The sequence below is a fragment of the Danio rerio genome, chromosome 20 (genome assembly GCF_052040795.2).
Source record: "Danio rerio strain M-AB ecotype USA chromosome 20, GRCz13ab, whole genome shotgun sequence".
NCBI lineage: Eukaryota > Metazoa > Chordata > Actinopteri > Cypriniformes > Danionidae > Danio > Danio rerio.
Genome location: NC_141040.1, coordinates 43,893,303 through 43,917,243, shown reverse-complemented (window position 1 = coordinate 43,917,243; position 23,941 = coordinate 43,893,303). Strand labels below are relative to the sequence as shown.

General features: G+C 34.8%; 1 protein-coding gene across 3 annotated transcripts in view; it reads left to right on the top strand.

Annotated features, from left to right (window-relative positions):
* The window catches only part of LOC147839425 (uncharacterized), an 81,406-nt gene that overhangs the window by 33,288 nt on the left and 24,177 nt on the right, over positions 1-23,941 (top strand). For all 3 annotated transcript variants that reach the window (XR_015518759.1, XM_087298598.1, XM_087298597.1), the window contains exon 3: positions 22,459-22,553. Coding sequence is in view for 2 of the 3 variants with exons in the window: in XM_087298598.1 (XP_087154724.1) it covers positions 22,459-22,553 (95 nt within the window). In the remaining variant the exon portion in view is untranslated. The remainder of the gene's footprint in view (positions 1-22,458; positions 22,554-23,941) is intronic.

Here is a 23,941-nt window from a genome sequence, read left to right as displayed (position 1 = left end):
AAAATCTGCAGCACTCCAGTATTATTTCATCTGGTGAACCTGCAGGGGAAAAGACCCAGCCCTTTTCTGACAAGCGATAAAGTGACATGCAGAAATGTGTCGACTGTAGATTAATCTGGGTTATTTTCTCAAAATGTCCACCAACCAGACATGCTGGCCTGGAAGTATCAAAGCTGTTAAAAGCTTTTAGGAAATGGCTGCTGTGGTTTTTATGCTTTCTTCTTGTCAAGGGCTTATATTATCTCAGCATGAAGGTTTAAACCTTTTATGCAATATGTACAGTATGTGTAGTGTATTTTCTGGCAATGTATTTGAATTCCCACTGGTCAAACGTTTGGTATCAGTAAGATATTTGTTGTGTGTTTTATTAAAGAAGCATGTTCTATTCACCAAGGCTGCGTTTATTTGATGAACAAAATAATAAAAACTAGGTCACTGTCGCAGAAGAGCAAGAGGTTCTCTGGTTCAAGTCCCGGCTTCGCCAGATGTCATTTCTGTGTGGAGTTTGCATTTTCTCTTTGTGTTCGTGTGGGTTTCCTACAGGTGCTCTGGTTTCCCCCACAGTCCAAGAACATGCACTATAAGTGAATTGAGTAAACAAAATTGACTATAGTATATGAGTTTGTGTGTGTGAATACGAGTGTTTCCCAGTACTTGGTTATGATTGGAAAGGCATCAGCTGCAAAAAACATATGCTGGAATAGTCGGCAGTTCATTTCACATGGGTGACCACTGATAAATAAGGGACTAAGCCAAAGGAAAATGAATAATAAAAGCTATAAAATGCAAAAATATTTCACAATTTTTAAAGTAAATGTTGTTGTTGTTGTTTATTCTTGCTATTCAAAGCTAAATTTTGAGGATTTTTACTCCAGTCTTCAGCATCACATGATGCTTCAGAAACCTTCTCAATAAATTATTATTATTATTATTATTATTATTATTATTGTTGTTGTTGTTATTATTATTACCCCAAATGTCTAGGGCTGAGGTTGTACATAAGTTAAAGAAAATAAATAAATAAATTAGCAGGTTATGATTTTAATGACCTTAGGGTTCTGTTGTTCTGAGAAAAGGGGGACATTTTTGTATTTACAGAAAACAAAGAATAGGAACACAAAGAAAATAGCTTCAGGACTGAGCAAGGTCAAAATAATAAACAAAAAATTAACTAACTCCACCCCGAAGATTATTCGCCTAATAATTTTTTTTTAAAAAATACAGAAAATAAATTACATGTACTTTCCTTATTCCTTAACTAAACCAAGAAACAGGAGAAAAGTCACTTCAAATTAAATGGCATTCAGCTCATACAGCACTCAATTTATAGCTTAATATTTATTTATATTTATATCAGTTTAGAGCTTTATTATTATTATTATTATTATCAGTAGTGAAAAATGTATTCATATTTTTCATATTTTTGGTGAAATTGACAAATTATCATTCAAAGGAATTATTAAGATGTATTTTATTTTGTTCATCGAGCTCAGTTAAAGTAGATTTGTTGAAGAGGTTAAAAGTAAAAATAAAGACATTTTATAATGTAATAAATGAATAAAATAACAAATGTATGTAGTTATTTTCAGCTTTTTCTTCAAGAAATCCTACAAAGTAAAATACACCAGTTTCCTCAAAGCTGTTACCCTAATAGTGATTAACCATTAAAAATAATTATTATCACCAAGTACCATTTAATAGTTGATCATAATAGATCAGCAAATCAAAATTTTGGATGATTCATGAAGGTGATACTGAAGACTGTATTAATGAATTAAAAATTCCAGATTAAATCACAAGTAAAAAAAAAACTTTTATTAATTTTCTTTCAGCTTAGTCCCTGCTTTATCAGGGGTCGCCTAGCAGAATGAATCACCAACTATGTTTTACGCAGTGGTTGCCCTTCCAGCCACAACCCAGTACTGGGAAACACAGGAAAGTATGAAATATTAAACTACAGAAAGGTATTTTTAAATTGAAATAATGTTTTACAATTTTACAGCTTTTACGGGACCAAATAAATGTAGCCTTTGTAAACAAAATAGACTTCTTTTGTATTAAAGCATTATAAAATATTACTGATGCCAAAATTTGTCCAGTAGTGTACATGTTCAGAAAAATATTCAATCACTCAACATCTCCAACCCCCCACAAAAAATAAAAATCTGATTACTAAGGGGGAAAACATCGAGGACCTGTGCCAATTGACTTGCGCTGAGACATGGGAAAACGGTCGGAGAAGTTGCCCACTGTCTGGATCATCATAGTATGGCACATTCAGTATCCCACAGACCAATGGCAGGATGGTAATTCAATTAAGCCATGAAGGCTGTCTCCCATACAGAGATTCAGTATTGTTCGAAAAAGATGAAAGTCGCCAATATCTGCCACTTCTCATGCTTCTTATTTTAGACGTGATGGGAATCAGAGAGATGTGACATTTATGAAGGTCTCCTTTCATAGAAGATACTTTCCCAGAGCCAGGAACTGTGACTGGCAGATGTTCTGCATATCTATCCATTAACCTTACCGTTTATCTGTAGACCGCTAATTCAACTCAACAATACTTATTTTATTTATCTTTTTTTTAATCTTTTTTATCTTGTTGTTCATTCATTAAAGTCAGTAAGAAATATTAGTGCCATTTTTATCTGAGACTGCTGGCTGCTAAGTTGCAAAAATATCAAGAAGACGCATTTTAATTAAGACAATTTGTTATGCGAATGAACTGCTTTCTATGGAACAATACCTTATAAAACAAAGTTGCTTTCTAATTACCCAAACTTCAAAGAGAACATGCAGAACTACTAGGGAAAAAGCTAAAACAAATAAATAAAATAAATATTTCAAATTGGTAGACTAGTGCACTCTATTGTTGGAAATTGTAGGTAGTACTTAATATAATTTATAAGCATTACCAAAAAAATGCTATGGTTGAGAAACTAGCTGGAGAAACTGCTTTAAAGGGTTAGTTCACCCAAAAATAATAACCATGTTCTTAATTATTCTCCCTTGTGTCATTTCAACCCCCTGAGACTTTCTTTTAACTTCTGAACACAGATTAAGATATTCTGGATGAAATCTAGCGCTCTGAATCTCTGTAGACAGCAATGATCCAGACTTCTTCAAAGTCCAGAAAGGTATCATAAAACATCCTCAATAAAGTCCATGTCTTCAGTGGTTCAATCTGAATATCATCAAGCTACAAGAATACATTTGTGCGCAGGTTAAAGAAAAATAACAACTGTTTCTTCTTCTAAGTGTCAGTGAAGAGCACATATTCACAAGCAATGCGCACTCATGTATATGCCGGATGCCTTTGTGCAACTTCCTCTCTGCATGAATAAGTGTGACACGCATAAAGAGTACAGTGCTCTCGTAAATGTACGCCCTCTTAAAAGCTGTTTATAAAACATGGAAACCTTTGTTCAATTATATTCAAACTAATATAATTTAATATTTTTGTATGTATATGATGTTGTATCTGCACAAAATGTTAATATATATAACTGGGTAAAAAAAATGTGCACTATACTGCAACCCAAGCTCATTCTGGAAACGTAGCCCCGCGGACGTTTCTGGAGACCGCAATTTACGTGGCCGGAGGTACGTGGACGAGGGCTTTTGCCTTTTTTTTTTTTTTTTCTGGGCGGCTTTTGCAAACCGTCGCTTGGGTTTAGGGAAGGAGGAGGAAGAGAGGGCGGTTGGGTCGGCTGGGTTGGCCGATCCGGCGGCTTTTTGCACGAGAACAGCGTTGGCGCGAATGGTGCGTGCTCCCGAGAGGCGCCCAAGACGCGAAAAAGCAGGCATAGCGGCCTTTCGCGGATCCGCGAAAAAAAAAAACCGATCGAATACGTACCTCGCGGTACGCAGAAACGTCCGCGGGGCTACGTTTCCACAATGAGCCCGGGTTGCTATACTGACACTGAGGAGAAAAAAAAAGTGTTGAATGAAGTCAATAGCCCCTTTCACACAGTGTTACCAGTAAATTTCCGGAACAACTTTAACGGTGAATTTTAAAAAAGCGCTGTTCACACAGGCAAGGATGTTACAGAATTTTTAGGGAAATACCATTCACACATCCATTCCAAAATACCGGTAAATTCTGACATCATTAACCAGAAATGAGCTCTAAACGGCTGCGCTTGTATTTCTAAACATTTGACTTTTACAAACTCTGTGGATGGATAAGTATTGTGAGCAACTTCGGTGAAAACCTATAGAGAAACACTTTCACATGTCGCATGAGATGTACATACTATGTGTGTGTGCTGGCGCTCACCGGGTGCTTTACGTGCACACGCGTCAAGCAACTGAAGGAAGCAGAGCTTGAAGGTAAGCAAACAACGGCTTATTATAAACATCTTCTAGATAATTATTTACACAGTCGTCATTAAGAAGGAACATGGAAACATTACCTGACCAACATCTAGCAGCTAAATGTGTCTGGAAAAATATTCAAAAGCTTTTATCTTCATAAACCGTGCCCATGTGAATGCGTCTGAGTGTTCTAATTGGCTAGAGTAGACATCGGAATATTATGAAGCCCCAAGAACACTTTTGTGCATATATAAAACAAAAACAATAGCCCCTTTCACACACAGACCTTTCCGACAAAATTGCCGGTAATTTTCCGGAAAGGTCTGTACGTGTGAAAGGGGCTATTGTTTTTGTGTTATATATGCATAAAAGTGTTCTTGGGGCTTCATAATATTCAAATTAAACTACTGAAGGCACTTAGTCTGCTTTAAGGATAATATTTGGCATTTTTCTGGACCTGACTCGTTGTCTATTAAGGGTCAGAGAGCTCTTGGATTTCATCTAAAATATCTTAATTAATATCTATCTTTTTTTTTAATAAAATAAAAAAGCCTGGCTTACAGCATGATAAGCTAACATTGTAATTCACCGACATTGTGTTTCATAGTCTTTAATTAATTATTAAAAACTGTATTGCATTTTTAAAGCCAGGATGAACTAATGTTCTAATAAAGATCCATGATTAAGTAGTCAACTCATGTTAGGATTTTCATTAATAACACATTTAAATTCAGCCTGTTGTCTAACAAAGTAAATTCTATATCACCAAAACAGAATATACAGCATGCGTCACATGCAGCCTTTTCAAAGCTTGATACTGTTTGCTCTTTACTGCCATATTATTGACAAGTACAAGCAAGTAAAAACTAAAAAGAGCTAACTAAAAACAGCATTAAAACAAAACAAGGCCGAAAAAAAGAATGACTGGAATATAATTTTTGAGTGAACTAACTTTTTATTCTCAAATGCACTCTTGTCCAAACATTTTGTGATCTAAATCTGTCAAGACGACAAAGACCTCATCATAATTTCTCCACTTGAGTGCACATCTGCAGCCAGCTCTTTGAAAGCGTGCAGCACTGGCAGTGACAGTGGACTGCTCTGACAGCAGCACATGGCTGAGGAGAGGCCTGGAGCTGCAGGTGGCAAAATGCACTGCCAGAATCACTTTCACTGTCAGTGTGAGCATTGGAGGATGCCAAATTGGCTGAGGCTGAGCTCTCTGTGAAGGAAGCTCTAGTGTGGGTTGAGCCCAGTTCAAAGCAGAGCTGCCCTGAAGACCTCACACTGGGTATGTTTACATGGACATCAGCAATTAAATGTATTTCCTAATAAGACAGTTTTATGAATAAGTTGATTTTAGAATATTCCTTTTATGTTCCCGTTTTGCGTGTTATAATGCAGAGATTGATTATGTCTCTATGCAATGCCGTTCGACATTCCCTCCACAATTTCACATATCAACTTACTGTTATTCTTCTTTATGGTGCCATACATAATTTTGAGTGTTTCTTTTTCCCCAAAAGTGTCAAGTGTGCCTAATCATTTGAGTAACACTTTCTTTTGATGGTCCATTTGAGTATTAGTAGTCTGTCTGTTTAATGTCAATACTGCTCCTTCAACAGACATTAAACTGACTATAATAAACTTTGCAAGTACATGTCAACTCACACTAACCCTAACCCCAACCTAACAGTCTACTTATAATTTAATGAGAATTAGTTGGCATGTAGGTGCAATGTAACTTCCATTCAACAAACAGACCATCAAAATAAAGTGTGACCATCATTTGTCATGCAATATAATGTGTGGACACATCTATTCATCATTTTGCTATGCTCCATGATGAGATATGTGCAGGGCTGGCGCGTCCATAGAGGCGACCTAGGCAGCCGCCTAGGGTGGCAGTATAGAGAGGGCGACGTCCGCGACACCTCCCTCACCACCCGCATTCTCAGTTATGTCCACGACACCTCCCTCACCACCCACGCCCTCAGATATATTCGTGCATAGGTGACAGAATAGAGAGGGCGGCGTCAGCGACACCTCCATCAGCACCCGCGTGTCCTCAGTTATATCCGCGCATAGGGCGGCAGAATAGAGGTCCGTGACACCTCACTTCATATTAATACCCGGTCACTTTCGTTTTCACATTGGGCGGTGTGATCGTTCTCTGCCTAGAGCGGCAGTTAAACTTGCTCCGGCCCTGGATTTGTGTGAATTGTACCTTGTAGTAGCTGAATAATAAGTGTTCAGTACATGGAAATGAAATACAGTGAGTCTTAATTACCATAGTTTCCTCTTTCTCATGTAAATCCTGTGAGTATAGAATCCCAGTGAACAACAGGCCAATCGGAACAGAGCACAGACTGTTATATTGCACATTGAATTATTAATATCCGTATGATTGGCCCCAAAATTTACTGGTGAGATTACAACAATAATAATTGTTTCCTTTTTTATCTAAAGAGAAGATGCCCAAACTAGGGTCCCCAGGCCAAAGTTGGCCCATGGTCACCTTTGATTTGGCCTGCCATCCCATCTGAGAACAGAGGGAAAATGATGGGGATGGTTTCGAGATTGTCAATTTAAATTTAATTTAACCCTTTGTTGGTTTGTTTTATTGTTAAATGCTAACTAAAAATAAATGTTTCAATGAGGTGAAAATAAACAGATTTTGTTTAAACATACATACTGTCACCTGACTGGTGAGCAAATCAAGTCAAAGGCAGATTCTGTTTGTGTATTCAGCATTGAACTCCACCGTGTTATAAATGTGCTTGTTTATGTTTTTATTGCAATAAGATATCATTTAAAAAGTTATAATACGAATCAAAGTAATGTTTTCTGTTTATTTTGAAATATTATGAATAATTAGGAAGTTACCTTGACAACTTTAATGTAATATAGTTTGGTATATTTACCTTTGGCCCACGGCTCTCAATGATATTTGGTTTTTGGCCCTTCATACAAAAAAGTTTGGGCACCCCTGATCTAAAGCTTGTATTAAACATACTGTGTAGGACTCTTATTTTGAAAACTAGAGTGAAGCCATCTATTTACAGCTTGTCAAAATGCAAAATGCAGGATATACAGATTTAAAATGTAGTCAGCGCTACTCCCAAGAGACACAAGGTTGGTTTAATTGTATGTTTTGTTGTTTTTTAACATTGTAAAGTTTGTTTGCCGAATATGTCCGGTTCGACAAAAAATGAAATTCTGATACTATTTACTGACCCTTGACTTGTTTCAAATCAGTTGTATTTTTTTTATTGTTTTTTTTTTTTTTTTTTTTTTTACTACAAGAAAATATTTAGAAAAATGCTGGAAACCTGGAACCATTGACATCCATGGTAAGTAAAACAAATATGATGGAAGTAAATGGCTCCAGGTTTTTAAAATATCTTTTTTTGTGTTCATGTCAAAAGTGAGAAAATTATGGCAGAGTTTTCATTTTAGGGTGAACTATCCCTATGGTGACACAGTGGCTCAGTGGTTAGCACTCACAGCAAGAAGATCGCTGGTTTGAGTCCTGGCTGGGCATTTCTGTGTGGAGTTTGTATGTTCTTCCCATAATCCTGTGGGTTTCCTCCAGGTGTTCTGGTTTCCCATGCAGTCCAAAGACATTTGCATTGGGTAAACTAAATTGGCCATAGTGTATGAGTGTGTATGTGAGTGAATGAGAGTGTGTATGGGTGTTTCCCAGCACTGAGTTGCATATGAAGGGCATATGCTGCGTAAAACACATGCTGGAATAGTTGGTGGTTTATTCCACTGTGGCGACCTCTGAATTGAAGACTAAGCCGAAGGAGAATAAATAAATAAATAAATAGATGAATGTATCATCCCTTTAATTGTGTTCCTATCAGGACATTGTCATTCATGTAAATAAACTGACTAGTTCTCCAGCCTCAGTCACTTGCATCCACGGGTATTTACAACCATCTGCAAAAAGACTTGTAACCTGCCAGGAGGTGATTTTTTTTGACTCTGGCTGGATTTTGGCGCACAATTACAGGGAAAGCACGTCATGAAAGCCTGTGATGCTCAACAGTCTTGATGGCTTTTAGGGTGAGGTGTAGGCAGAAGAACCAGAACTTGTGTTAAAGTTGCACACTCATTTCATCTGTGGTCTGGAAAAATAAACAAACTCCAGCAGCTGGACTGTGTGCCAGGCTTGTTTTGCTTGAGCAAAGTACAGAGAATCTGAGAAGCTGGAAAGTTGCTGATGATTACAGCTGTAAGGCAATGAACAGGATAAATCTGTTTTTGCTTCCATATGATGATGATTTATTAAGTAAGCTGAAAAGATAGATATTTATTTACATTTAGTGCAAATATTTATGCGTATAATTATTTATATACACTGCTTTATAAAGTTATGGAACCATAAGATATATACAGTTGAAGTCAGAATTATTAAACCCCTCTGAGATAATATCCCCCCTGTTTATTTTTTCCCCCAATTTTAGTTTAACAGAGAGAAGATTTTTTTTCAACGTTTCTAAACATAGTTTTATTAACTCATTTCTAATAACGGATTTATTTTATCTTTGCCATCTTGACAGTATATAAGTTTCAAGACACTTCTAAACAGCTTAATTAAAATAGTTAAGCCTTTCAGTGTCACTTTAAGGCAGGTTATGGTAATTAGGCAAGTTATTGTATATCAATGGTTTGTTCTGTAGACTATCAAAAAATATATATAGCTTAAAGGGACTAATAATTTTGACGTTAAAATGTTTTTTTTTTTTTATTCAAAACTGCTTTTTTTCTAGCTGAAATAAAGTATATATTTTTAAAAGACCCTTACAAAGGCTGCATTAATTTGACTTGCAAAAACAGTAATATTTAAATAGTCAACTTTTTTATTATTATTATTATATTTATATTTTAAGTGGAATTTACTTGCCTGGTTGGCAATGTTGAATGATTGGTATCATTAGTCCAGACTTCATTGCATGATTAATTAATTTTATCAATGTTGCAAACAATTTTTTCTTGAATTCATGAGCAGCAATTAACTGAAATCTAAACCGTTTTGTCTTTACCATCAATTTTGAGCTTTTTATTGCATTCTTGCTCGAGTATTAATTTTTTGAATAAAAATAATAATATTAAATCTTACAGATCCTAAAATGTTGACAATACCACATGCTATACATTTTTATAATATTTAAATGAAAATATGCTGTATTGAATATACACTACTTGTCAGGGGTCAGTAGGGTTTTTAAATGTTTTAAAATGAGCTTCTCCTGCTCACCAAAGGCTACATTTATTTCATTAAAAATGCAGTGTAAATTGTGTAATGTTATTGCGCTATAACTGTACAAAAGTAATTTCATTTAATAATTAATTTCAGTGATTTTAAAGCTTTTCAGGTTCATTAATCCAGCCTGCAGTCACATGATCCTTCAGAAATCACTCTTATTATTATTATTATTATTATAATTAATATTATTGTTGTTGTTGTTGTTGTTAATAGTAGTAGTAATAATAATAATAATAATAATAATAATAATGTTAATAGTAATATATATTTTTAAGTATTTAACAATTTAACAGTTTTTTATATTTAATAAATGCTGCTTTGATGAACATAATAATTTTCTTTACAAAGAAATTTACAAATGTAAATTATATACTTATGTTTTACATCCTTAAGCCAAACGATTTTCTTATATTATTTCATCAAATATAAAACATTGTATTATTAATATATTTATTTATTAAAATATATATATATATATATATTTTATTAGTTTTAAAGTTTTATTAGTTATTATATATTTATATATTCCTTTTTTCTGTAAAAACTTAAACGCTCTATATATATATATATATTCTTTTTTTTATTATTCTATTATTTATTTTGTAAATTTTCTCTAAATGTTTCAGAAGGGCTGGATGGGCATCCTCTGCGTAAAACATATGCCAGAATAGTTGGTGGCTCGCTGTGCTGTGGGTACCTTTGATAAACAAGGGACTAAGCCGAATAAATGAATAATCTTTAAATGTAAATTTTATATTTAAAAAATATACAATTAAACACATTATAAATAATTTTTAACATAATTATTTTATAAATATTTTAAATGTGTTTTTGTGTTGTAAATAAATCATTTCTATATATTTTATACTTCTAATTAATCAGCATCAGTGAGAAATTATTGTGTTTCAAGGTGAGATGGTCTGCCAGCAGGAACTGATCCACAAATTAAGCACTATTACAACTATCTTTGTGCTCAACAGAAGCAAAAAGCGCCCAGTGTAACATCATCGCCGCTGTCTCGTTCGGGAACTGTGTGTGAAAACAATCCTAACGGATATCTGTTTTTAAACGAGCCTGTTGATGGAGAAGGAGGCGATGAGATCAACACGTAATTATAATCAGCATTAGCTCGCTCCTCTGCTGCCGGCGAGCCTAATTGTGTTGTGTTGGACGTGCCGCCTCTGCTCCACCAACAATCCCGTTACCACAGCAGATGCCATGGGGCTTCCTCACTCGCCTGGTTCCCACTGTGAAATATTAAACAGGTGGCGGCAGCATATGCTTACCTGCTCCCACTCGTCTGATCATTAGCTATGTGAGATAACCTGACCACCAGAGCGACTGTAGGGCTTTGTGGTTAGTGTGGTTTACATTGATGGGTGACACTCAGTTGTGCAAGAGGTTTAAATGTCTAGATAATAGAATTTACAAATGTTTTTAGGGTTGTTTTTAAGAGAATGGGGGTTGGGATTGTTGCATGTGCTTAGTAATATTCATTCATATCAAAGCTATTGGGTTTTACTGCTTTTTCACACACACAAACACACATACGGCTATTTTTATGGGAACAAAGATGTAATGACGCAATGATTTTTAAGTCATCTTTATTTCTATAGCATTTTTTTTGTGTGTGTGTGTGTGTGTATAGATTTTCTCAAAGCAGTTTAACATTGATAAAGTAAAAGCAATAAAAAGTCAGAACAAGATTTCAGATTGTTGTGGAACATTCTAGCATATTCAGGAGAGCTCATTTATTCATTTTTCATCGGCTTAGCCTCTCTTCATCAGGGGTCGCCACAGTGGAATGAACCACCAACTACTGTATTCTGACGTATGTTTTTACCAGTGAATGCCTTTTCAGCTGCAACCCAGTACATTCGCACACACACTCATAAACTATGGCCAAGTTTGCAATCACAAATCTCACGGTTCGGATCACATGATGGTTTTTTAGTCACAGGTCGGACCAAAAGGTCTTTTTTCAGATCAGCCAAAAATGGGAGGGGACAAATGTAATTTGCTTTCCATTTATTGCAAAAACCATACAGCAAAATCTTTTTCTTTTTAACAAACAGTACTGAGAACCTGTAATTTTATTAAAAACAAAATGAAGAAATAATCAGATAGTTAAAAATAAATTGAAAAATAATCAGTACTGTGAATAAGTCAATGTTACTGAAGCTGGTAATGCTAAATGTAGAAATCTACCATTATAATTTGTACAACCCATATTTATTTTTAGTCTCATTTTCAATAAATGATTCCGTTATTCACTCATAAAATGTCATGTTTCATTACTAGATGTGTCGTTTTTGAATAATTATTCAGTGGCATATTTTTGATGGCTGGTTGTCATCGTCTATTGGTTAAATAATGTAATTGCTGCCTACAACTTTCATTTTTGAGTGTTGTTAAATGCATATGACAGTGATTTTACTCTTTACCATAAACATCAGTGGTTATATTTAAACGATAAACTGTTATCCAGTACTTCTGTGTTATTTGACTGTTAGTGATCTCATTACTAACCCAGAAGGCTATAGACTAAAGATTTCTTACTTGATTTTTGCATACACAGATTTGAATGCAGCGATTCGAAGGATGATAAATGTGTAAATCACCATCATTTATATGTTGCGTGGATGTTAAGATCCTGATCTTCTAATGATTAACTGTGCAGCTTAATGCAGGTTAAACAAGTAGTGATAGAAAACACCTTTAATGAAACTCACCACATCTTAAATAAACTTTCACAACTTCTTTCATCATCATTATATTTTACAGGAAAGTCTAAATGCTTTCCTACAGTACATGTGATTTGAATGACGTGAGAGGCGATCTCTCTGTGACTGTTCTGATGTAAAAAAATGTATTAATCCATGAGCTACTATAGACTACTATAGTCTACTATAGACTATATTCTACTACGAGCTACTATCTGTTACACCCCTACAATTCACCTATAGCGCATGTCTTTGGACTGTGGGGGAAACTAGAGCACCAGGAGGAAACCCATGTGAACATATGGAGAACATGCAAACTCCACACAGAAATGCCAACTGGCCCAGCTGAAAATTGAAAGATCAAAGTCCCATAATGCAATTCAAATGCATAAATACAGGGGAAAAAAACACATGACTAATGTAGGAATATATTAAATAGTGTACAGCTATCTTTATGGAAACTTTCAGAAGTATTTCTTCTATGGCATTAGTGTGAATGCAGACTCTTAAAGCCTTCATTGTTAGTTCCTCATGTTGTCTATTACTTTTTAATTTTTGGTAATATCTGGCAACCACTGCTGTGGTTGTGTGAGTGTGTGTGTGTGTGTACATATAGCAAGCTTCTGCTTTCAGGACCTTTTCTTGCTGTAAAGCCAGTTATTGTTAAATGACTAGTGAGCCATCCCTGACCCACCGCAAGCATTCTCTTTCATGGAAGGCATAATTACATTCTTAGCCTCCGCACAATTCTCACAGTCATTTGAGCGTTGAACTCCCTCAGCTTATTCTCCTGCGTCACCGAGACGCTCTTGTCTCCACTGTCACCCTCGCGCTCACTAATTAAGGCATAATTTAAGGAGCCCAATTTAAAAAGCTTCAACACAAAACACTAAAGCTTAATAAACATTTAACCAAAATACATTTGCACACAAATTGATTTATTAAGCTTCTTCTATGTCATGGCTTGTTTAAGAGGAGGAAATAAAAGACCATTTTTTTTGAAAGCCTTGATCGGTTAAGCTCTCTCATTGACTTGTTTGGGCTTTTCTCTGATTGGCTTTGATTAGTGTGTCGGTGGTCTCTCTATATCTTTAGGCGAGTCTTTGAAACTTGTGTTCAACATACAAAGGCTGTTTTATTTTGAATGCTATACATGCATTGGCACGAGCACAATCAAAGCAATTTAGAAGTCACGCCAGCCACTGTCTTTATTCTGATGGAGCTGAACTCCAGCACAAATGGAAACTGTACCAAGAATTAAACATGAGGATGAATCAGCTGATCCCAGCTCAAGGTCTTTCCCACACCCCCTGCGTTCCTCACAGGAATGTGCATGAGCAAAGACTCCGCATCTCTGGAACGTGTGGGGTTGCAAAGCCACAATGCATGCTCTGACACACAGAGGTCGCGCAAATAAAGAGCCGAGTCGTGTAAGTAGCTGGTTGCTTTTGCATAATTGTGCACTGCGCTGACGGGTTTGGCCCATTGTGCCCGAAAATGAACCACCCTCTCTCATTCTACAAGTGGGCCCGGGTTTTGTACGTGCCTGAAAGACTGCGATGTAGTCCATGAACTCAGGATAATCGCGCTTTTCTTCATCAAACGTGACCGAATTACACACTTGTGTCATGCGCCGTCAATAAGATTTAGGTTTATGTGGCCGATTTAAATATGGAAATGGCTGAAGCTCCATTGCGATGGTAATTTGTAATGAATAATTCTGATTTCATTACAATAACAAATCCCGATCGCTCCGGCCTCTGTCTGCATCGCTTCTATTTTTTACTGTATAACCAAGTCTGACAGATCACATTTAACATTTTCAACTCTACACAGACTAAAATGTATTCCCAAAGCAATATGCGCATTATGATCTGTCTGCTGATTGTAAAAATAAAACGGCAATAACAAAAAAGAATGTGATATTCCAACAGTTTCCCAAGCATGCACCGCAAAATAATGGAGAACTCATGATGACTAGTCAAAACAAATACAGTATTCCATTATTCCCAATTACCAAAGCCTAATTAGAGGTTTATGGCACACTAACGTCTTTGGAAACGCTGGTTGCAGCAATACCTATGGGACCTGGGAGCTTGTTTGTCTCTCACCGCTCTCTCGCTTTATAAATAGATCCAAACAATGGCTGAAAAAACCATTGTCTACTCTGTAGACCGCAAAAAGTGTCACAAGCCAGAGAGCCAAAATGACAATGGAGAGTGCCAAAGGAAGAGAGGTCTGGCTCTGAAAAGCTTGCATTCAGCATAAAACAGACATTGTGTTGACGGACACTGATACTGACATTGATACACTGATCTCTTTGGCAAGCTGACCACAATTAATGAGCGAAGTATGGTTCTTGTTAAAACACAATTATGTCTAGGGCTTTTTTCCCAGCAGCCAATGTTGACCAGACGTCTTGCCATGACATCTCTGTGATGGATAAAGTTTACAATTCAACATGAAAAAAAAGTAAAAGAAGGTCTAAAAAGACACTTGAGTGTGAATCGATAATGATTCAATTTAAGATATGTTTAATAAGTGTTGTCTGAAATTTCTATCGAAAATTAACTCCTCCTTTATTAATGTTAGAGTTATTTTACTTTCAAAACCAGAAAAAGAACTTATTCTTTGCCATAAAAGTGATATTACTGAACCTACACACAGGAGCTTAATGAAAAAACTAATTTTAGAGGAAAATTTCGGATGGCATCTAAAGGTTTTTGCATCTAAACTCTTAATATACAAATGTTGTAATTATAATGGCGAAAACAATTGAATATGCATTCCAGTTAGCAATTCTGTCACTGATATCTTTGTTGTATTACTTAAAATTGTAATTTAGTTGAATTTCTTTTAAAATAGTTTAAGAATTATTGATTTCTGTAATACAAATTACTTCATTTTAACATCTAAATTAAATTATTAAAATATTTTATAAAAAATAGTCTTTTCTATTATTTTTTTATTATATAATTTGTTTTTTTAATTCAAAAATTAAATATGTCATTAGTCAGTGAGGGGTGCATTTCCCAAACAACAACATAACTCGCAACTGAACTATCATATCAGTGTTCTAAAATCGTAGTTGCTTTGTCGCAGATCCATTAGTTGCACCACATTAGTTATAATGTAAACGTTCATAATGACGCTCTAGACGGAGTGGACTAACAACTTCTTTTGAGAAAAAAACATACTTTTTTTGTGCAAATTATATTGTTTTACACGCGCACACACATTTAAAAAAAAATATTAGGCTAGTTTTGGTAAAACATGCACTCGTTTTCCATATTAATGTTTAATTAATGTTATAAATATTAATGTTATAAATTTATAACATAATTAATGTTATAAATAACATGTCTAATTTATACTTTTATACTGTTGAAGTCAGAATTATTAGCCCCCCTGTTTATTTTTCCCCCAATTTCTGTTTAACAGAGATTTTTTTCAACACATTTCTAAACATAACAGTTTTAATAACTCATTTCTAAAAACTGATTTATTTTATCTTTGCCATCTTGACAGTAAATAATTAGTTTCAAGACACTTCTATAGAGCTTAAAGTTTTCATAACTCATCTCTATTAACTGAATTATTTTATCTTTGTCATGATAACAGGTAATTATATTTAACTATATATTTTTCAAGACACTTCTATACAGCTTAAAGTGACATTTTAAGGCTTGACTAGGTTAATTAGGTTAACTTGGCAGGTAAAGGTTAATTAGGCAGGTTATTGTATAAAGATGGTTTGTTCTGTAGACTATCGAAAAAATATATAGCTTAAAGTGGCTAATAATTTTGACCTTAATGTTTTTTTTATTTTATTAAAAACTGCTTTTATTCTAGCCAAAATAAAACCAATAAGTCTTTCCCCAAAAGAAAAAATATTATCAGACATACTGTAAAAATGTTCTTGCTATGTTAAACATAATTTGGGAAATATTTAAAATAGAAAAAAAATAAAAGGGGGGCTAATAATTCTGACTTCAACTGTATATTATATGTAATGTATATTAAATGGGAATGCAAACAAATATTTGACACATTCATATGAAATTCATTTTAAAAACTAAACTGTTTTTTGAAAACTTTTATAAAACAATAAAAAAATAAAATAGGATTAATAATGGTCATTTTCTAAAGATTTTTGACTTGCAATGATTCTTAAATTATAATAATAAAGACCATCAAGTTAAAGTCTATGCCCTATTTCCTCAAATTACCACTAAAATAAACTTGAAAAGTACTTGGAAAAACAGACTTGTTCCTAATTGCTTCTTTAGTACCCCAAGGGTCTATTCAGTAGCCTGTGGTCTAACTGACCATTGATGACCAATGAGGGATGAAGCCAAACAGCTGGCAACCCTGCATCTCAGTCTAACATGCAGCATGCAGAACTGCAGGCCTGCTCGTGTGCTTATTTCCATGTGATCATGCGGTGCTGTGCTAGCACTAAACCATCACTTGTGTTCTGTCAGACCGACTGAGAGCGTTGATTTAAGGCCACACACACTCTGCCCTCTGTTGATGCTTCATGAGTCAACAGGGCCCATGAGAAAGAGTGTCTCACAGACTTTATTTAGACCCTTGAAGAATGTCCGCCTCCCTCCCAGTCAATGCCACAAGTCTCTCTCCACATCCAGTATTCCCAAGGTGAATGTAATGCTTTATGGAGTGTTGGAGAGGACAAGAGGGATGCTTTCCAACACTGCCTGCCGCACAGAAAAGTCTTGAAAATACTGAAGTGAAAGGACATTACCCAATCCCATACTCTAGGAGTTCATATTAAATGGACCAACTTTTTAAGGCCCATTTTTGAACGTGAGAGGAATGAATTGAAACACAATTGTGCTGGCTAGTAATCAATCATTCATTTATTTCATTCATTCATTCTCCTTCAGCTAGTGCATCGTTTTGTCAAGAGGTCTCCACAGCAGAATGAACTGCCAACTATTTCAGTATGTGTTTTACTCAGCGGATGCCCTTCCAGTCCAACTCAGTACTGGGAAACACCCAATACACTCTAGCACTCATGTCTTTGGACTGTGGGGAGATATGGGTAAAACATGCAAACTCCACAAAGAAATGTCAATTGGTCCAGCCGGGGCTCAAAGTGGCCTTCCTTCTGTGATGCAACAGTGCTAACCACTGAGCCACCATGCCGCCACATGTAATCTTTATGAAATGTATTTACGTAATTATGTAATTTATTGATGTATTAATATTATCTACATGTAATTATGTTATGATTTACAATAATCAAGTTACATTTGTGTTTTTATTAATTAGGTTTATAGATTATTCATATATTATGGTGAATTTTTCATAATTTGTCATTAAGTCATTGTTTAGCTTTGAATATTCACAATATAAAATCGACATACAAATTAATTTGTACACCATTTTTTCATATTTTGCCACAAAAACAAAACTAAATAAGTAAATAAATAATAAGCATTACTGGTCAAAAGTTATCAAAAAGTAATCACGAAATAGAATGGTTACATTACCAAAAATAAATATGAAGCCATATCATCTGTAATTAATAACAAACTAACAAAACAAACTAACAAAGTTTTAAGTAGGCTTATGATAATTAACAGTTTTTGTATTTTGTGATTCACAAGTGTTTTTTAGTTGTTTATGCTTGTAACTCTACAGTAACAACGTCACTTTTATTGAAATTTTAGTAGTTTGAAATAATATAATGTGTAAGAAATAGTATATTGAGAAATAAGTCTGTAAGATAAAAGAAAATGTACTGGCAACTTATTACAAGGTTTTTGTATGAGCAGTATCACACGCGTAGCAGTGCGATATGGCTGTACATCAGCACTGGTGGGAGGAGCTACTTGGTGTCCCACCAGTGACGATATACATCCATATAGCACTGCTACTAGTGTGATATTGCGTTTATATAGTACAACAGCAAAATCCTGTGCATAAAAAGAGAAAATCAAACACAGAGTCTAAAAACCCCTTTGTATTAGGAAGTACTTTCTTCCGCCATTCATTCACATCTGCAGCTGATGTCAGAACAGCAGACGCCATTCACCAAGTCACTTTAGAGCTAGTGTTTGAATTATTTTCATTATATATTCATTATTAAACGTGATTTTGCTCACGTTTTAAGATTTTAAGGCTGAACGTGACATGAAATGCCTTCCGTCCACAGAGATATGAAGGGTGAAGAGGCGATACCAGTGCTGTTACTGGCTATTCAAGAACCAAACAGAACTGTTGTATAAACCATAATATACAACACCAACTTGGACATTATATTACTTTAAACTATTAATAAATGTTAATAAAAGTTGTTGGAAGAATGAGTAAGGTCCCATAAAGCAATACAAAAGTATAAGTGAAAGGGGGAAAATAAACAATACAATTATATAACAAAACCATTTTCTCTGAGCCCTTGCAACATTTGGTTTCCAGGCTACAACAGCATCTTCAGCATGCAACGTTTATGGAGCTGCCAAATATCATGCGATTTGATCACCATGTCCCACGGTTAGGTCCGAATTTTAGATTTTACGTGCAGAAAGTAAATTATTGTAGCTTATTACAAGTTCTGTTTCTCTTTTCATGTGTGCCAGTAATAATCAATCTAAAGGTTGTTTGGGGCAAAAATGCATCCTTAAGTTTACAATGTCTGAGTTTTTCAGTTTAAAAGTAAATCAGGTTTAAATGCAAACAGTTCCTGTGGGGACAAAAGTAACACTGATGTTTATGTCCTGCTAATACAGTCATACCTTATTTTTCACTTCCACATTAGAGTTTGCAGTGTTTCAGTTAAGATGTTTGATAAAATGCATAATGCATATTGCCAACAATAATAAAAAACAAAACATTCTAAATAATAAAATGTTATATTGTTGAGTAACCTTTGAACAATTTTATGGATCTGAAATTTAAAATAAAAATGCATTTTTGGCCAAGATTTACAACAAATTATGTTAACCTATTAACAAGATCATAGTCAGATATATTTAAAATAAACAAGATTAAGCCAGTAACTCTAGCACATGTTGTTGTGCCCATTGACGGGTATGAAATTAACAATGTGCAATTTATGTTAAGTTGTTCTACATTTGTACAAAACACCACCTGATTTTGATAGACCACACTTATGAGTCAGTAACCAAAATATATATCTGTCTAAAACATTTAAAAATACTTCTTTTATGAAAATGGTACTTTCGTCCCTGCTGTCCCCTACAGTATCTGACTAAAAATGTAGACCGTAAAATGCTTGATCAGGAAAATAAAATAAAAAGGTTTCATTTTAGACTTTGGGAATTTTTCAATTTGTTTTATTTATTTGTTCGTTCATGTATTTATTTATTTATTTGGTCACACTTTATTTTGATGGTCCGTTTGTTGAATTAAAGTTACGTTGTATCTACACGCGAACTAATTCCCATTAGATTATAAGTAGACTGGGTTAGGATTAGTGTTAGTGTAAATTGACATACTTGCAAAGTTTCTTATAGTCAGTTAAATGTCTGTTAAGGAGCAGTATTACCAGATATTAAACAGACAGACTACTAATACTCAATTGGACCATCAAAATAGTGTTACCATTTATTTTTTACCTATAGCACAACACAGACCCAAAATCTGAGCTATATTGATGACGTGATCACAATGTAATCTATCAACAGAAAAGTGATGTTGTAAACGTGTTTTTTCTGCATATAATTATTACTTGGATATCCTTTCTTTGCTACTACATACATGAACCTTATGAGCAGGCTAGGATTTTACGTTATAAAGAAGACACCGATGACATCACTCCTCAATTAGCCGAGTGTCGTCGGTATACGCACGTGCTTCCCGCGGGTCTGTCGGCGGCAGCTGACTTTCTCACAGGCTTCATGTCATTACGGAGTTATGCGTAACACAAACAATTCCGCGCTCCCAGAGTGTTTATCTCGTGGCACAGAGCGCGCTGTGCCCACACATCAAAGTCTGAGAGAACAGACGCTGCTCGGCGGCAGCAGCTGCGCTCGGATCCTGTCCACACCCTTCCTGTTTGCCGCGGTCTACCTTGGGGCTGTTATTTTCCCAACAGAGCCACGATAAACCCCCTCTGCCGCGCTCCCTCCACCGGCTTCAGCAGCACCACCGACCGCTGCTGCAGCCGCTCCTGCAAACCCTTTTGTCCATTGAATAATTTGAACTTTGAAGAGTTCTTAGTTTTTTTTATATAATTTTACACACTTTTAATAGCAATAAATAAATGTATGTATAGATATGGTTTCAATGGTCAATATCTAATATGTAACATAAATATATATATATATATATATATATATACATATATATATATATATATATATATATATATATATATATATATATATATATATATATATATATATATATATACTGTAGGTTTTTGTGTGTATATATTTATTTATTTTATATATTTTATTTAGATTTTTTACATATTCAGACTTACAATAATATATTCTGTTTTGAATGTGTGGTTTAATTTGAATAAATCATAGTTTTTTTTGTTAGTTTAAGTTTACGCAATAACTTTCTTTAAAAAAGTTTAGTCCAAAATTTGAGTTGAAAGTGTTTGCTGCATGTATACAGTTGTTTTCATTGTTAGTAGGAAGAAAGCTGTTTAGCCATCTCTGGGTCAAGACCCTCATAATGCTGTTTCCTCAGTTAGAATGGGTTGTGCAGATTTCTCTGAGAGAGAGAGAGAGAGAGAGAGAGAGAGAGAGAGAGAGAGAGAGAGAGAGAGAGAGAGAGAGAGAGAGAGAGAGAGAGAGCGCAATTGACTATCCAGCTGCCATCACACAAAACCATCTTCAGAGGCGCGCGGCAGCAGTAGCCATGGTGAGGACATCAAACAGACACCCCATAGACTTTCAACTTCAGAGCCACATCCAGACTTTCTTTTTGACCCCTTCTGTCTCACAGACCACCACACAGGGTCAGAGAGCACTGTTCCTCTCCGCGGTGGACTTTTTCTGTGCCAGTTCCAAAGTGTTCAGAAAATGTGCAAAGTTTTAGGTCATCAAATGAATCATCTAAGAATGAAAATTAGCTGTAGGGTTAGGTGAGTTGCATTTTTCATCTCTAGCCCAGAAAAATACCTGCTTCTAAGCAGGTTACCCATGTAGCAAAAATTAAGATGATGACAAAATCTGATTCAAATTGACCCAGCTTCATAAATCCAAAACGTTTGGTCAAGCTAAACATAAACACCCAAACAGGCTTTGTGCAACAAACCTCAGGGTTTTGAGGATCAACAAATAAAAATAAAGGCAAAACTAAAATTACTGACAATTCCTATTAAGTCAAAGCAATTAGTCAGTGCAAGAAACTCTCAGCAAACAGTCCTAAATGTTTGCAAATAATGTTCAGTTTCTACACAGATTGTTTCACTGAATGTTTTAGATTAAAAGACTTCAACTATGATGAGCCACTGATATTGATTTTGCTTTTCAGAAGAAAAGGAAAAAGTAGTTTTTTGTATTTTTGGGGTGATGGCGAAGGCACCTATAGTGAATCCTGGATAATAAATTAACAGAAAACTATCTCTTTAAAGGGGGTAAACTAGACCATTTTGAAAGATGTAAACAAAAACAGTGGTCTCAACATGTTTCCCTTTTTTACATTTTTAATTTCTATAGCTTCTTTGAATTCAAAAAGAGCCTGTATTGTTAAATAATGCTATGATCGCTGTTTTAACATTTAAGTTATGATTGAATTGCCTCATTAAATAGTCTGATAACAAGCAGGACATGTTAAAGAGCCAGAGACAACCACATTGAAATGGTCTAAAGCGCTTCGTATACATTTGTAATACACTTGTAAAATTATTAAAATTCTATATAACATCTTCCATCTGCAAATCAATAATAATCTACAAATCAATAATTAATGCATTAGAGTGCTTATGTGAAAATGCCAATATTTCCAATATTTATGCAGTGTTAAAAAAGACATGCATTCCCCATGGTCATAATCAGTTCGGTAGAATAGATTTTACTGCAGCAATACATTATATTGGATGGATGTTAGTGCTTTCTGCAGATAGTTGCCATGATTACTGTTTTTAAAAAGTGTCATTACATTCTCAAGATGTTTATCTTTTAACTTGGCTCACAGGTGGGCAAACCAGTCAGCATAATATATTTCTTGGGCAGCAGAGAGATCAAGCAAAGGAACAGGAAACACACAGATGTTTACAATGGACAATTTTGGTATGTAGTGGATTTTTGTTGGCTTAATCTTTTTAAATCACTAAGATATTTATTTGCATGTGCTGTCAGAGTATGGAGGACCAGGAGTGCCAGTTAGAAATGAAATGAAGAATCAAATTTGCTCCAGTATTGGCCAGCCCAGTCACAAGACTTGAACATTATTGAGCATGTCTGGGGTAAGATGGAGGAGGCATTGAAGATGACTCCAAAGAAAATCTTGATGAACTCTGGGAGTCCAGCAAGATCGCTTTCTTTGCCACTCCAGATGTCTTTATTGATAAGTGATTTGAGTCATTGCAGAGATGTATGAATACAGTCCTCCAAGCTCATGGGAGTCAAACACAATATTAATCCTTTTTCCACTGCACCATGACTTTATATTATAGACTGTACATTATTTCTGTTAATTGAATGAAGTCTATTTAAAAATTGAAGCATAAAAATGTATATAAATGAAACACAATTTAAATACGATTTAAAGGGCTCTTATTTTGTAATTATGAATAAACCAGACTCAACTTTTTTTTATTTTTGTTGTTTTCGTTGTTATTTGTTTTGTTATTAGTAAGTATTTCATCACCAGACAGTGTGGGGCTGTGATCTGTAATGAAAAAACGTGTTTGGGGGAGTGGTATAAGTGTAAAGATAAGACAACGTGATATTAGCTTAGATTATCTGACTGCAGTAACGGCACCCCTCAATTCTAAAACTTTTCTATACAGACAGTTATAATCCAGATGAGAATTTGTTTCACAAAAATCAGCTAAAGCTAATAAATCATCCGCAAACCATCTCCAATAACTTTCATATTGCCCTGGCATTTGAGTGCACTTCCCGATTTTTAAACTCCCGCTAAAGTGAGCTATGGTTTTATCTCTGCCCAATGACAGTGCGCGTTTCATTTACGGGCAAGAGAGGGTTTAGCTCGACTCGATAGATGATTGGTTGCTCCCTCGTGGACTGTAAAAACTGTTTAGTTGAAATAAATAAAATGAGCAAACCCATTGCCTTAACATTATTAAGTAAACTAATGATGTGTGTAATTCTTCAAACTGTTAAGTTCACTTAACTTAAATTTTAAGTTACAACATAATTACTTACATTTTTGAAGTAAGATCAACTAGTCACTTTTAAAGCAATGGATTGACTCACCTCTTTTAAGCAATCACTTTTTATAATGTGTGGAATGTCCAATAGCATTTTTTAAATTTATTTTCAACTTAAGAAAAGCATGATGCATAAGAAAAGCATTTGCCCAAATGCCCTTTTAAAAAGCTACTTAAATTGTGCATTTAAATGCATTTAAATGATTTATTAATAAACTTTTTTATTGTTTGATTAATCAGAGTTTTAAAACATGATTTGTTTAATATGATTTAAATGAACAT